This window comes from Cyprinus carpio, chromosome B18 (assembly GCF_018340385.1).
Source record: "Cyprinus carpio isolate SPL01 chromosome B18, ASM1834038v1, whole genome shotgun sequence".
NCBI lineage: Eukaryota > Metazoa > Chordata > Actinopteri > Cypriniformes > Cyprinidae > Cyprinus > Cyprinus carpio.
In genome coordinates, this window is record NC_056614.1 from 19,687,349 (window position 1) to 19,704,529 (window position 17,181).

General features: G+C 36.7%; 1 protein-coding gene across 5 annotated transcripts in view; it reads left to right on the forward strand.

The window, feature by feature from the left end:
• Window positions 1–275: 275 nt before the first annotated feature.
• LOC109109064 (protein MTSS 2-like) overlaps window positions 276–17,181 on the forward strand; it is a 29,622-nt gene continuing 12,716 nt past the window's right edge. For 4 of the 5 annotated variants that reach the window (XM_042744260.1, XM_042744262.1, XM_042744263.1 and 1 more), the window contains exons 1-3: window positions 276–798; window positions 7,327–7,388; window positions 7,759–7,832. In XM_042744260.1, coding sequence (XP_042600194.1) covers window positions 727–798; window positions 7,327–7,388; window positions 7,759–7,832 — 208 coding nt within the window. In that variant the 5' untranslated portion in view covers window positions 276–726. The remainder of the gene's footprint in view (window positions 799–7,326; window positions 7,389–7,758; window positions 7,833–17,181) is intronic. The other variant, XM_042744264.1, reaches the window with a different exon arrangement.

Sequence of the window (17,181 nt, forward strand, 5' to 3'; positions counted from 1 at the left end):
GCTATGTAAAAAACAGTTATTTGTTTTTATATATTTTTAAAATATATTTCTTGTCGTGATCATTAAAGGGTTAAAAAAGTGCACTGTCCATTTAATGGCCTGCAGTGGCAGCTGTGCTGTTAACTTTGTCCCTGCCACACAAAGACACGTTAAAGCTACTTTAAATGTCGACCATTCAATTGTCCTCTCCCTATACACACACACACACACACACACACACACACACACACCAATTTGCCATATGTCTACCCGTAAGCCCCGCCCCCTGTCCATAAGATCCCGCCCACCAACCTGGAGGATCGAATATCACGTCCATCTTTCGCTGCATCACTCGACTCATTTCATCCAAAAATCAACAGCGGCACCGTTTAAGCTGAAACTTCTCGTCCACGCGGATTTGACAGCACAGATTGTTAGTATGATACCCAAATCGTCCTCTGTATCCTAAACCGAGGGTTGGGAGGGGAGAAGCAGGTCTTTTGACCCCAGCCATCATTCCCTGTATAACGCGCACAGAGCCACCCGGCAGCCTCTGTTGTTTCCTTTTGCCGACGTCTGCTGCACGTTGCTCACATTTGCATCCGAAGCAACAAGAGGTCTGTACTAGGAAGTAATGGACCACTTTCATCTTAATTCCTGAAGACGAAATCAGCTTATTTGGATCAGAACATTTCATCTGTTTTGTTCATTCACTGAGAGCATAATAACAATCAAGGGCTTGGTGACATGATGGAGAGTGTGGAGAAGGAGTGCGGCGCTCTAGGTGGATTGTTTCAGGCGATCGTCAACGATATGAAGGTACCACGACTGTTTTATTGATGCAGATATTTAGCAAAAAAGATGGTTGTGTTTTACTGCCTTTGTTTTCATCAGGGGTCCAGCTGCCTGCACCACTGATGCTGTGATTAATGGCATGGGGGTCTCAGCATGGAGGGCTTTGTTGTGAAATGAGAATAGGACCCTTTTGTAGGTTTTAGTAAAACCTGTTATATGTTAAAGCATTTTTTCTGTGCATTTTATTTGCGGTAAAAATACGATAAATATCATGGGCGTCATACACTCATGATTTTTGAGGGGGCACGAGTGGGGTGGGGGGGGGGGGGGGGGGGGGGGGGGGTTGCTATGTGCCCTTCATGCGTGTAATGTGACACAGCAGCCACAGTAGCACTGTATAACTGATATAGGCTTGTTTTATTTTATTTTCCTTTTTATTCAAAATATTTCCAAAGGCTATATCAGGAAATATCTCGATTTTCAAACACGTGTAAGTAAATGCGTTTTGCACCAGATTGTTATTTGATATATAATGGGTGATGGGCAAAGTAGAGTAAAAGTATAAATAAATTTACATTATCAAAGAACATTTTCACTTCAGTCTACCCAGAGTTCAGGCACTCTCAAAAACTCCCATTTAAATCACTGAAGCTGTTTACACTGTGAAATCAATATCCTTACTTACATTCGTACACACATCTGCACTTCGTTGTTTATAATTCAGTCAGCGAGCAAGTGAACAAATATTTTTTCCACTGATTATAGATCTATTAGTGGTTTAGAAATGTTCAGAATTATTTTTATCCAAAATTGTTTTTATATGAAGCATGGGCACCACCCACTTTTCCATGCTTAAATAGAAATATCAAATTTTGATAGTCAAATACATTCACTACCCCTACTGTCTCTCTGTTATTGTATGTTTAGAGAGGCTCATGTGTAGTTTGATTTTTACAAAAACCATATAATCCCATTTTAACCCAATTGATTTTACTTGACCTAGTCATCACCATTTACAAATTTGAAAATGGTGCACTAAAAGTCTGTCTAGCTATTAGTTGTCCAGTGAGCAAAAGACATTTGCTTCTATTTTGGACTCCAGTCAGAATATCTCTCAGGCTGACCCTCTATCATATTGATGATTTTGTAAGCAATGTTAATGTGCAGGGATTACGCAGGGCTCATAAAGAGATAGTGAGCTTAGTGTGGATCTTAACTAAACTCTCACTTGCTCAAAGCCTTGTCGTGATTTTAGTGAAGTGAAAAGAACCAAATACAGCTTTTAAATAGCTGTTTGTATAGAATACATTATGTAAAATATAGTAATATATATCGTAATAGTGACATTTATTTTTGACAGAAGAGAATGTTTATTTGATAGTGAAAAACTCATTCTATGGGAAATCTGGGGATTGATTGATTTAAATATCACAGTGGCTATTTTGTACAGTATAGCCTTACTAAAATCAATAAGGTATATTATTACCTGGCATGCAAATATTTGATATCTTTATTTGCACCATTTATTCGTATTTATTTATTTGCATTTTCTTTACCCACATATATTTAAGAAGAAACATTTGTAGATATATTCCTTAATAAATAAAAAAAAGCCAGAATCCAATTGTATGATGTCATCAAAAACACTCTTTTAAAAATACTTTGTTAAATATTCAGGATGAAGGATGTTGCTGTTAATGAAAGATCCAAGGTCTTTGCACATTTGTGTCGATAAGTTGACTTTAATCTGTTCTCCTGTAACATTTAAACCTCTCATGGCCACCTCTCAGATATGATCTGCTTTTCCTGCTGTGATTTTTTTGGAAAAGAACCCTGTGGTTGCACGTACTGTTCCATAAATGGTTTCCATGTTCTCATGCGGCTCGAGTAGTGAATGTTATTGCTGAAAGTTGGCATTTGAGTGGAGTTCAGTGGCCAGATGCCAGATCTGGAGTTCATATATTGTGAACGGCTCCAGACTTGGCTCGGGACCAACCCTGGCAACGTTCAGCTTGTTTGACATGCAGTATATCAACACTTGTAAAGACGTTGAAGCCGGAGAGTGTCGTAATGTCAGAGATGATGTGCGTAGGTAGGGCAAACTCCTCTTCAAAAATTTGCATATTGTAGAATTTCTCTACTCTGTGATTTCACTTGGCAGACCAAGATCTATAAAAGAGTTTACAGCTGTGGCCAAAGGTTTAGCACAGCTATTTTTGCTAGAATAATAAGAAATAAAACACACAAACATAGCTACTTTCACTTCAAAAATAAAATAGAATTAAACCAATATTAAATTAAATAATAAAATAAAAGAAATAATGATTATACTCATCTGTTTAAAGCAGTTAATTTAATGCTTTTTAGAATTTTTTTTTTTTTACATCATTTGGCATAAAACATTTGGTCTGTGTAAAAACTTTAATAAGATTTTGAATTTATTTTTCAGCAATGGTAATTGCAAGCTTTTAACCATGATAGCCTTAATGACTACATATAAACTCAAGGGCTTATATGACAAATAACATCTTTAAGGTCACAGTTTCATTCTTGAGTTGAAATGTTATGCCTTTTTGTTATTTTGTTTAATGTGTTTATTGGACACAAGTACTGCACTACTGCCATGGAGCCTAGGAAATAATCACAAAATTTTGATTTTCTTCAAAGTCTTATCTGGGCTTTGTCACTGATTCCAATCATAATACCAGAAAGTTTTTTTTATTCATCATCACAAAACAAGACATTTGAATGTTTTTTTAATGTTTAGCAGGAAAGACTTTGTACTTTTTTAACCAAGTTTCTAACTAACTAATTGTCACGCCCCTGGACTGTCTTTGTTGTTTTTCTCCCTCATCTGCTCTTATTTGGACGTTCCTGTTCCTGTCCTTGTTGTCTCTTAATTATTCATTCTGTTCACCTGTGTTCCTCCCAATTGCTTCATTAAGTCATGTATTTGGTTCCAGTCTGTGTGTTCTTCCTTTGTTGGGTCTACCAGTTGTGTATGTGTGTCTTTCTTCCCTTCCAAGTGTGGAGTTACCCTGTGTGTTGGATTCAATAAATTACATTTTTGTTTATCCACGGCTCCTTCATTCCTTCCAGCAGCGTACCGTGACAGAAGACCCGACCAGTACCATTAACCTTGTGTTTTTCCTGCGTTAGTTTTCTGCATTTTTTCCAGTGTTTTGTTTTCTGTTTTCCTTGTCGTTTCCTATTGATTCCCTCGCCTGGAAATTTACCTCCCTTGCCCAAAAGGACCTTTCCCTACTGGACCTTTCCCTACTCAGCCAGCTAGCCGTTTCAACGGCATTCAACGATGCTACCCTGAACTCACTGTTTCGGATCGGGACAAATTAGCATGAACCCGTCGACCTCCCAGACACCACCGGACTGAGCTGGAGGGAAGCAATCATCCATTGTCTCGAGAGTGTCTACCCCCGATCCGGAACATGGCCAGACCCAGAACCCAGCCCACCATCTCCCCACTGCACAGAGCTCAAGCCTGAACCCACCACTGACGGAGAGCCAGAGCCCATTGTGACTGACAAGCCATCGCATAGGAGTGCAAAAGAGCTGAGGATCGCCACGGAGCCAGAGCCTCATGGATCGTCAGATCAGGTGCAAGAGCTGGCTACAACGCCCACCACGAGGGAGAAAGCAATGGACAGAGAGAGCGTGGAGAGGAGATCCGCCCCCTGCACCGTGGCTGAGGGTGAGCTGAAAAGGGATTTGAAAGAATTCAAAGGGGAGGAAAACTTAACTGACTTGTTAACCCACCTGCCCCCTTTCCATCCTCCTCTGTCGGTGAACTCTGTCCCTCCCGTTCTTGAGTTTAGCCCAGAGAAAGTACCTGTTCCCATGTCTAGCCCAGAGAAGGCTCCTGTTCCCAAGTAAATCCGGAGGCTCACAAATGCCCATCAGTCCATTGGCTCCACCAGGCTCCTTCGTCCCTCCGGCTCTGCCTTGGTCTGTCGTCGACCATCCGTCGGCTTGGGTCTCCACTCCTCCGGCTGCGCCTCGTCCCTCCGTCCCTCTGGCTCTGTTAGGCTCCTCCATTCCTTCGGCTCCTCCTCGATCCTCTGTCGCTCCACGCGCCGACCGCGGCTTGTTGGATCCCCGCCTCGGTCGCCGGAGCCATCTGCTCCGCCTCAACCCTTCGGATCCTCCCCGTCGCCCTGGCTCATCGGCTCTCCGCCTTGGGCTCGGGATTCAACTTCTCTGCCTTGGTTGGTCGACCCCCTGGAGTCATCAGCCCTTCCTCCTCCATGGCTCCTACCTCCATCGGCTCCACCGTGGGTCGCCATTATGGCTGTGGCCTGGGTCCCACCTGGCACCGCATGCCCCAAGTCCCTCCTGTCATCTCCATGGCTCCTTCCTCCGTGTGATCCACCCTGGCTCCTCCTGTTTCCTCCTTGGCTCCTCCCTCCATCGTCATCTCCCTGGACTCTGCCTGCCGGCTCCCTCCCTGGTGTCTGTCCTCCTCCTGAGCCTCCTCCCAGTTCCCACCCATCCCTCCTTCTGTTGTTGTTGTTACGGCGCAGGACGCACCTTCCTGGAGCGGGGGAGTAATGTCCCACCCCTGGACTGTCTTCATGTTTCTCCCTCATCTGCCCTTATTTGGTCGTTCCTGTATCTGTGCTCGTTGTCTCTTAATTAGTCATTCTGTTCACCTGTATTCCTCCTGATTGCCTCATTATTCTCCTTTGTCGGGTCTACCAGTTGTGTACGTGTGTCTTCCTTCCCTTCCAAGTGTGGATTTACCCTGTGTGTTGGATTTGATATATTTTATATTTATATTTTAATTAAAGCAGATCAGATATATTAAATATTTAAAACTGTGATATTTTTGTTTATCTAAAGCAAAAAGGTAAAACCGGTACAACAATATACTAATATTCTGTCTGTAAAAATTATCAGATGATCATATTATTGAATTAAGCTGTTGTTGGTTACGGCCAATAAGTGAATTGATCTCAGCATCTGCAGACTCTTCTTAACCTGCAACAACCTTCTTTGTTCTGTTTCAGTCTCAATCTCCTCCTGTCCTTCTTGTCCTTGTTACTTGAAAGCTAATTAACCAACTGTGGGTTTTAAATATACCAGGCTTTGACTGTTTGAAGAGCTAATTTTTCTTGAATGATTTGTGTACAGTACCTTACATAAGTTCTTATGTTCTATGTTTTGTTTGTTTATTTAAAGAAATTTAAATTATATTGTTATAGAGTGATTATTTTAAATTTTTTGTTTGTTTAGGTAAAGACTTTTACATTAAGTAAATGTTGTTGTAGTTTTCAATGTTTTTCTGGTATTTAACAGTAAATTTCACAATTTTACTGTTTTTACTTCTTGATCAAATAAATGCAGCCTTGGTGAGCATAAGAGACTTATAGACCCTAAACGTTTGGATGATAATATTTTTTTTTTTGATACTTTAGTCATATGTTTATGCATTATACTGCATACACCACACAAACCTCTTAACAGAGTATTTAATTATTTATGCATTTATTTATTTGTTTATGAAAAAATAAGAAATCACTGTTTACAGTAGATATCTCCCTATTTAGTGTTTGTGTCAGCCAAAATGCCAGAATGCACTTATTCAGCAGTTTTGACCTTTTTTTAAAACAAATGTGTATAGAAACAAAGGATTTTCAAACAGATAAATGTCTTAACCTCTGAATGAAAGATCATTTGCTCATGTACATCAGAGACCCATGTAACAACAACCTTATCCCAACCTCTCCAGTTTCTTAATAAGAGCTGTCAGCACAATTTTAAAAAGATTCTTCTCTCATGTCCCTGGAAATTTCACTTTATTAAATACAGATTTTCTCTTGAATTGATCCAATGTGAAAGCTGTTTTTCAGTTGTTTTGTAAATGCTGCATATTGGGGGTGTGATAATAAATAATTATTTTGGAATGAAAATTCTTAATGTTGTTTATAAAGGTTCTTCTTGACCAAGGAAGTGTTTCTGGTTAAGCTTGTTAAAGTGATAGTACACCCAAAAATGAAACGTTTGTCATCATTTACCCACCCTCATATCGTTCCAAACCTGTATGACTTGGATATCTTGAAGAATGTTGGTAACCAAACAGTTTTGGAGCCCATTGACTGGTGCTGATTACACGTATGGACAAAAAACACTGAGACAAAATGTCTTCAATTATGTTTCAAAGAAGAAAGTAAGTCATGCAGGTTTGGAACGATGTTTAAGAAGCCTATTGTGAAGACACCAGCATCCTGTGTTGGGGAACAACATATGCTGGTTGTTTCAAACGCATATAAAGTCATGATGACAGACAGGGTCAGCACACCTGGTCAAAATTTTGCTGGTGTTCCTGTAGAGAATGTTCTTCCAAAACAGATGGAAGTGTGTCATGAATGTTTGTATTCAGCGAGTCATCTGGTCCTCATCTGAAGTGCTTTGCTCTCTTGGTGGTACATGGAGTTCTGAATGTGTCTATGTTTTGTAATACCTGTATGTTTGTAGTTTAGTGTTGAGGTTTATGTCCTTACTAACTCTCTCATATGTCTCTCTTCATTCCTGTAGTACTCATACCCAGTGTGGGAAGACTTCGTTGCAAAGGCCACGAAACTACACTCCCAGCTGAGGTAATTGAACACTTCGGACGTCTTTTATTAGTTATTTCTTTCATCTTTCACCCTCAACCCATGTGGTCCACCTGTGTAGTCTACGTTTTGCTGCATGGGGTGTTAGGTATTAGTCTGCTCCAGTGCGGGATTGACAAAATGCCGAATGAGCACTCCTCTGATTCTGAATCATAAAATGACAAATGAGAAACCCTCAGGCCTCATGGACTTCAAATTCACATCAAGTTCACATCAAGCACTTCATTTGGGACAGGGCCTTAATCTGCATTCTCCAGATGTGAATCAGACTGATTTTCAGCAGTTCTGTCACTGTTCCTAATCAGCACTGGCACAGATGACTATAAATGTTTTGCTGTTTACTCCCTCACAGAACCACAGTGTTGGCGGTTGCAGCATTTCTTGATGCTTTTCAGAAGGTGGCAGACATGGCAACCAACACGAGAGGTACATTTAAAATCTTGAGATCACAATGATTAACGGTTGATGAGTTGCAGGTTTTTGACTGTTTTGGGTGACTATAATAAACTTTTGCATATAGTCAAATTGCACAGTTTTTATCCCTATATATGACATCAGAAGGAAGTTGGAAGTGGGTCTGCATGATTCAGGGAATGATTTATGCACGATTTGCTAAATTGCAATTGTGATTTAAAATGTGATAAAAAAAAATTTCAGGTTTGCTGCTTGTTTGAAGGGTTGCCTGATTTGACCAATTTTTTTTGATTATAAATCAATATGGCTATAACATAAAAAATATATAAAAATAATAATAATTATTATTATTGTTACTGCTACTAACTAAAAAATGAAAAATATGAAAATGTTAAATAAAAAATGAGTATTTAAGAAAAATTTAATAATAGTTTCAACTGTAAAATTATAATAGAAATATTTATGCAATATTACAAATATAAAATTATTACATATACCATAGAAAATTTATATTTATCTTATTTTTTTTTTTACATTTTCAAACATTTAATTTTTAAAACCACAGGAAGCTCGGCTTCTCTTTTGATAAGTGCTTCTTATTAAAAGAATGGAAAGATGGTTGGCACATTTCCAAACGCATGTTAAATCGACCCAAACTTGAGATGGAGTTTGTGTGGAGCAGCATTTACTGCAAACCGAGATGCTCTGAGATGCTTCAAACACTAGCAGATAATGAGTTGCTCAAGTGAAAACACAGTGTCTTGCTTTACTCTGAAACATGAAGCACATATATTTATTTAATTAAATCACTGCCTAGACTAAGCCGTGTTGCGATTTCAATTTTGTCTAGTTTTCTTTCATATGAATACATCAGAAAGGTCATTTTGAGTTTGTTCTGATAACTATGAAATGGCTTGAGAGTCATATTTCATCATAGTTCAATTCTGCTTCTCGGCTGCTATTGAATCTCTGAAACCGAATCCTTCCTGTGCCATTAAAATCCTCTAGCTATTGCCTGCAGGGACCAGACAAGGCCAAACAAATCTAGTCTTCATCAACACAGTTAAAGGATGTGGGTCAGGCATAGCTGTCGGCCTAGAGCTGAATTACTTATTTGTATCTGTCTTGTAAATTGCACTATATGTACACAAGCACTGAATGTACTGTATCTTTATATCCCATGTAGTGTGCGTGGGTTTGTGTGTATAAGCGCCGACCAGCCACAGTAGACAAAGGGACCGGTTGCTATTGGCTACCAATATCTGCAAAGTTACAGCACTTGCACAGGAACTAAAGATACCTCAGAGAGACCAGACAGACATAAAAAGCTCTGGTTTTAATCATCTGCTTAGTGTGGTAGAGAAATTATGATGGAATAGTTTATTTGACCCATTCGTTTATGAACTTTGATACTGGTTTGTGCTTGTTAGACAGGTTTAATCAGGGCTGTGATCCTCTCCAGTACCTATTTTTAGATATATTTTTTAAACATTTTTTTTTTCAATATATTTGTAATAAATTTATATGGTTATGCCACCTACCCCCATTCTGGCAATATATATATATATATATATAATATATATATATATATACACACACACACACACACACACACACACACACACACACACACACACACACACATATATATATATATATATATATATATATATATACTGCCAGAACGTTATATATATATATATTGCCAGAATGTAAATTTATATATATATAATTTTTTAAGGTACAAATTTGGCATTCAAAAGTGTTTAACTATTTGGCTTGAATAACATTAAAGATTAGTGCATAACTTTTTATCCTGCATAACTTTTAGCAGCTGGTTATATCAGCCAGTGTTGGGGAAAGTTACTTTTAAAAGTATAATGCATTACAAAATTCCATTACTCCATTAAAAAAGTAACTAATTGCATTACTTACTTGCTTTTTATCAAACTTAATGCATTATGTTACACATTAACCTAATGACTTTTTGTCACCTGGGTTGGGCTGGGCTTGGCTTGCTTATTTGTTTTTTTTTAATAACAAAAAAGCACAAATGTTATATTATTGGCAACTGTAAAGGCCCTTTCACACCAAAATGAATAAGCCTCAGGCTGAAGGAAGTGCCTCTACCTCCGCACCTCACTTCCAGTTTCTCTCCGCACAGGGACAGGAAAGTTGTCAGGGGTAAAAAAAGTAACTTGAGTTATATAACAGATATAGTAACAGATATTTCATTCTAATTGTAAAAGTAATGTTTTACTTTACTAGTTACTTGGGGAAACTAGTCTGATTACGTACTTCACGTTACTTGTAATGCATTACCCCCAACACTAATATCAGCACTTGTAGTGATAAGAAATTTAGAGACAAATACAATATGGAGTAGTTTCTATAGAGACAGACTATTTCACATTTAGTTTTGTATCAGTCTAGTAAAGGCTAATGCAAAGTCTTAACCCAAAACACAGTTACCTATCCACCTTCACCCTTCTGCCCAGTTCAGAATCATTACCAGATGCCAGTGAACCAGATTGATTCCATTTGTCCTGCGGGAGCGCTTTGTTCTGCTCCGGACTCCAAACATACAGCACTGCCATAAATTAGTTCAGTGAACTGTCAATACTTTTAGTGGATGGCTGTCACTGGAGCATTTTCACCTCTGACCCTGTCTGGCTATTGTTTATGACTTTGCGTCAATATAAAAATGACAAGTAGTTACAATATACACCCAACTATGGGTAATGTCCTATATTTAAGAACAGAATTCATTACCAGATTCTTACTTTTATATTTATTTTTTGTGATGCCCTTGTTTATGGGTTTCCAGTAGTGCCACACTAAAATTATATCTACTCTACACCAATGAGAGGGCAGCATATAATCCCTGGTATTAAGTGTCAGCAACAGTAGGCATGCGTTCTCTTTGAATTAGGGACATGCTGGGGGCACTGGCACAGCTGGAGATCTCACTAAAACACTGACATCGGATGGATTCCTGTCTCACCGGCTTCCAGTGACACACATTCTTCCCCCCATCACCCCAGTAAGCAGGCCCATAATCGCACATAGTCTGGACAGTTAAACAGCCTTTCAGTGGCCTGAACGTTTAAAGTATTTAAATATAAGTGAATCGTTATCACTTTACAATAAGATTTACTATATTTATGCAGGTGTCCTGAACAAACAATCAACAATAATCGGTTCATGTTAATAAAAAATATACATTTCTTTAATTAATATAATATAATATAATATAATATAATATAATATAATATAATATAATATAATATAATATAATATAATATAATATGATTTAATATAATACATCACATTGATAATTTTATAGTTAATTTAATAATATTAATAACATAAATTAATGTTATATTAAATTATAATAGACATTAATATACTGTTGGTCATTGTTAATATTTTTCATAATGCATTAGTGTTTATAAGTGAAAAGTTATAAACAACAAAGTTATACAATAAAAACAAAAATGCATTAGGAATCCTGAACTAACAATAAACAATATTTTTTCATGTTATAAAAAATGATAGCAATTTATAATATAATATAATATAATATAATATAATATAATATAATATAATATAATATAATATAATATAATATAATATAATATAATAATTACAGCATTTTATAATCTATATTAATGCTAATGTATTATATAATATTATATGAATGTTATGATATAATCACTCTCTCTCTCTCTCTCGCTCTCTCTCTCTCTCTCTCTCTCTCTGTGTCTTCCTCTCTCTCTCCCTCTTTCTAATCCCTTCTATTACGACTCCCTGCCTTTGATAGGAAAGGAGTCCAGCAGTCTGGCTTTTTTTGTGATCTTTATAGTCATGGCGTCATGGTCAGCGTTTTTTATAGAGCAGATGTGGGCAGTCTATTAGTGCACGTGTTAGACAGACGTGGATGTGTTTGATGTCTGTGTTTGACTTGCATTTGGACGTCTGGCCTCTAAAAATAACAGAATCTGCTTACATTCACTTCCAGTGATGAATGCTAGAGTAGGAATGTTTACTGGAACACAAGTCAAATGTAATGATACATGTTTTGTTCATAGATCTTTATTAACACATCTAAGTCAATGTGTATAAATGATGTCAGCCCTTGCACTATGCATTGCACCACCCCAATTGTGATATAGTTGTGTAAGTGTATAGTTAGTCCCGCGGGTAATTTCTTATGTTGTGAGAGATCCGCCATGGGAGATGGTCACAAACCTCTCTGTCATGGGATCGGGGTGAGGTGTGTTTTAATGATGGCTCTTGGGTCTGTATTTGTGTGTTTTCCATCCACGCTGATGACAGGCTCTTCTCGGCGTATGTATACTGTATGAGTGCTTATGTCTATACATGGAAGGAGCTTGGAAGCGATTTCGCCCGGCTTGCATTGGCGAGGCAGAGATGTGTAATCCTCTTTACCTTGTTCTGACACACAGACTGAGTTTGTGCATGTTAGTGCGAGTGTGTGTCAGTGGGACGCAGTGGGCTGCTAATCTTCCCTGCAGCTCTGGACTGGCAGATGGCATGTATCCGTGCCAGCCATCTGGAGTGTGGGGCATGGGCAAGAATTTGCCTTACTTTGCACTGGAGATTATACCGTCAGATTCACACTTGCTAGATTTCACCCATCTCTGTTAACTTACCTTTTTATCAGGTCTGTGGGGCATCAAACAACTTCCAGTCCCAACTGATTTATTAACCAGGGCTCCAAACTGCGACTAAAACAGTCGCATTTGCGACCATAAATATTAATTTGCGAGTGACGTTTTTGCTGAGGTCGCCACTGGCGACTACCCACCGAAAGCTCCTCAGGATTAAACGCTAAAAAAGTTTTCTGAGGCGGATGATTTGCTTCATTCTAGCAGCGCCCTGTCTGTGATAAAACGAGCTCGGGCCGAAGGTTCATACACACAACTACACCGAGTGTGGACCTGCCGCGTGTACAACAGCTTTCAGCCGAGATCGGCCCATAGGGAAAAAGCCGTCTGTCAGCCAGAAGTGTTTTGTAGAGTCGGCGTGGCCCTGGCCCATTATCTTCTCACCGATGCCGAGACTGAACCGACAGAGACGCATTTCAGCCAGAATCAGCCCGAGTGTTACTGCTATCTGGGTATATATTTACATGTTATAACTTAAAAATTTGAATGTAATGCCTTTTTTCCTAATTGTTTTGCGATCAAATCTTTTATGTTCACGTATTAAACTGAGACGATGCGCATTAAAGTTTTAGTGGAAAAAGAGAGTTTCAGACAGTCCTCTTCTCTGCCGCACATCAGTGCTGACGCACAGAGTCTGATAAACGCAGCTCCGCTGTGCAGCGAGAGAGAAATGACGGAGACGTAAGAAGGGAAAGTGCAGAAAATACAGCGTCTATTTCGTGCACAACTTGATCAAACTAGAACAGGTTAAGCTGTCAGCTGTGTGAATATTGGCAATATCGTTAACAATTCTCGTCTTTAATAATTACTAATATGGCTTCTTCTAAACAAGATCTTGGTCTGTGTTCTTTTAATGCGTGAACTTCATTATTTGAAGTGCAACCTCCGTCCAGTAATCGCAAAAAGCTCTGTGCTTTGTCACTTTTTAATAAAAAGTACCAGCTTTAAAATTATTCCGAATTCATAACGAAATTCAAACAATAGTTTTGGCGCTCCTTAATGGGGCAGGCGCGGTCGCTTTAGCGCCTCAGTTCAAGGGCAAGTGAACCCATTTAATCTTTCTCTTTACTAATATAGTACATAGTGAACATGAATTAACATCAAAAGGTAGGTGATTTTATAAGAGATCCTACAGTACAACTTACTGAAAAGTTTCATGTAGGAGGAGCCCAAGCTACACTCAGTGGCCAAGTGATGCTTATGCTCCATGATACTGGTACAGATTCTGTGTAATGAACAATTCTTTGTGACTGTAGATTTCAAGCTGGAAAAGACATTTAGTTCCCACTTTAAGTGAACCTTAGTTCCCAGGTCATCTACAAGATGGATTAAAATGCTGATAAAGTCAAGAAAAGATGAGACATAAACACATGGCAGTATGATTGAAATGTTGAAATGTAAATAAATAGATAATAATAATCATAAAATAAATAAAACACGTTTATTCTGTGGCACCTAAAAAAATTATTTGGCTCCTAAGTTTTTTTCTTATAGGAGCCAATGGCTTCTTACTCGATTTTTTTGTTTGGAGCCCTGTTAACCACTCTGGAAGGTTATATGTGGCCATTACCTTTGCTTAAATTAGACTTGCTGCATTTCTGTTGTATACTGGTGTAGATTTATTCTATGACTATATATGTAGTATATAATAAAATAATGCAGCGTAAGCATAAAGATGGAGGTTTGCATAATTCAGTAACAAAATGTACTGTGGATTTTGGACATGGTCGCATGAATCTGACATGTTTTTGAACATGTACCATGGCAACATCAGGTATTTTGGATTTTTATCAATGGCTTACGATGGATTTTTGGACATGTAACGTGCCAGTACCATGGTTTTGCAGCATGGTGTCATGGTATCTGAGACTGTAATACCATGTTTTTATTGAAATGATGATTCAGTAACAATGTTCAATGACAATGTTATTTTCTGACAATATTATTTATCCATGATGGCATTACTTTTCATTACTGTGAAAAGGGGAAAGTGTAAAGTTATACAAAAAGAAGAACCAACAGTGGTGAAAGTCCTCTTTTGTACTTTATTATTTATCGTTAGTTAAAGAAAGCTCTCATAATTATTCCTAATTATTTAAAGATTTTAATTATTTATATTTATTTAAATAATTTGATTATTAAGCACTTACATTTATTTATTAATTATTTAATGTGTTTTTACATATTGTGCCAGTATGTTTTTTTTGTTATCGTGGTGTTGTGGTACAATCGTTTTTTTTGTGTGTGTGATGTTGTAATACTATAATTTTATTAACATGTATCATGGTCTATAAAAAAGGTATTGGTAATGATTCAGTATACCATTAATGATGGCATTATTTTTCAATCCTGCTATGAGGGGAAGCTTGAAAGGGATATTTCACCCAAAAATTATTATTTTGTACACTGTAAAAAATGACCGTGAAATTTACAGAAAAACTATGTAAAATCCATACAGAAAAGTATTGTAAACCCCAAAACATATTTTTTTTGTTTAATTCACAGTGGAATTTTGTAAACTATTAAACATAATATTTTGTTATATTTACAATAACAATATGTGATTGTAATCAAAATTATTTGTTAAAATTACAAATTATTGGTATCAAAAACAGAGAAATACTGTAATACTCATAACAAAACAATTTTGTTAATTTGACATGCAAATATTGTAAAAACTAAAGTTTTAGTCTGTTGTTTTTAAAAATACAAATAAAGTATGTATGTCACTTTACAAGTTTATGCTGTAGACTAATTTTAGCATGATTGATGAAACGATGCAAATTGAGGTAATACATTTTTTTCCACAAAAAAAATAAAAATAATTGTGAACCTGAGAGGTTGTCCATCTATATATATAAAAATATGGCTACAATTATAATAATATTGTTTTTATAATTTAGGCTATTTGTTTGTAGCATATTGTACACTGTAAAAAATAAGTGTCATTTAAACTGTACAATTTTGTAAAAACGCTACAAAAAAAAAAAGTGTTAATAGGTTAACAGTAAGTTCCTGTACTATATACAGGGGAAAAACTGTAAAAGATCTAACCAGACATTTCATGTAATTTTACAGTAAAATGCTGTTAATTTTACAGTTTTTAGAAATAAAAAAAGAACAAATCAATGTATAATTTACAGTCAAAAACTGTAAACTGATATTCCCAGAATTCCCTGTGTGACGCTCCACATTTGAAAGTATTTTGTTTAAATAATCATGTTTTTTTTAATAGTTTTTTGTTATCAGTTGTACATTTGGGCTTTATGTTACATCTTCTGCTGTTTAATGAAAGTTTATTGAATTGTTTAAGTATCGTGTGTCACCATGATGGTGTTTTGTGTTTGCATGAATGACTTTGTGCACCTTCTATATATTAATATAAACTTCTGCTTGTGGCGAAGCTACTTGTGATGAACTTCGATTCTTCATGTGGCTTTCTCTTTTACCACCTGCATTATTATGGTGGTTGTCAGTATGTTAAAGGTACAAAACAGATTTTAATAGCAGTGTGCGTTGTTGAATTTACTGGTTTACATTTATACTGTAAAATTTACAGTTTTTGGCCGTAATTGTGTTTACAGTTTTTCTGTATTTTTTACTAAATTATTCTGGCAACCACAGCTGGCAAAATTATTTTGTAAAAACTACATAATTTTTTTGACAGTGTACTGTAAAATTTACAGTTTTTGGCCGTAATTGTGTTTACTGTTTTTCTGTATTTTTTACAAAAGTATTCTGGCAACCACAGCTGCCAAAATTATTTTGTAAAAACTACAGACTTTTTTTTACAGTGTACTGTAAAATTTACAGTTTTTGGCCGTAATTGTGTTTACAGTTTTTCTGTATTTTTTTACAAAAGTATTCTGGCAACCACAGCTGCCAAAATTATTTTGTAAAAACTACAGACGTTTTTTTACAGTGTATTTTCTCACCCTCATGTCATTCCAAACCTGTAGTTTCTTTTTTATGTTGACCATAAAAGAAGATATTTTGAAGTACTGACTTCCATAGTATTTCTTTCCCAACTCTGGAAGTCAGTAGGGACCAACAACTGTTTAGTTCTTCGAAATTCTTCAGAATATCTTTTTTTGTGTTCAACATAAAAATAAAAAATAAAAAAAACTTGAGGATGAGTAAATGATTACAAAACTTTGGGTGAACTATTCCTTTAAATGTAGACAAAATGAAGAACCAGCAGCTGTTAAGCTAACTTCTGTCTTACATTATTTGTCTTTAGTAAAAGCAAGCACACATTTTATATCTTTGAGTGCCTCTTATAACAGTCTTTACCACAAATATTATTCACAATAAAGAGGAAACCTGGAGTGCATTTAGAATCTTCCAGAATCAACACGTTTAGTGTGGAATCAGTTATGTTCAGCTGTTGAAGCCAGGAGCAGACGCTTGTAAACAATATAAAGTATTAAAAGAACAGAACACTATGTTCTACATCCTAATGAAAAAGAGGATTGACACAGAAAAAAGGAAAAATATCAAATACATAAAACTCCTTTTCCACAAAATTATTAAACAGTTTTCAACATTGATAATTATAAGAAATGTTTCTTGAGCACCAAATCAGCATATTAGAATGATTGCTGATGCTCATTACCGTTAGGTTCAAAATCAGATTGTGTTCCAGTAACCTCAGAAGTACCTCAGGAACA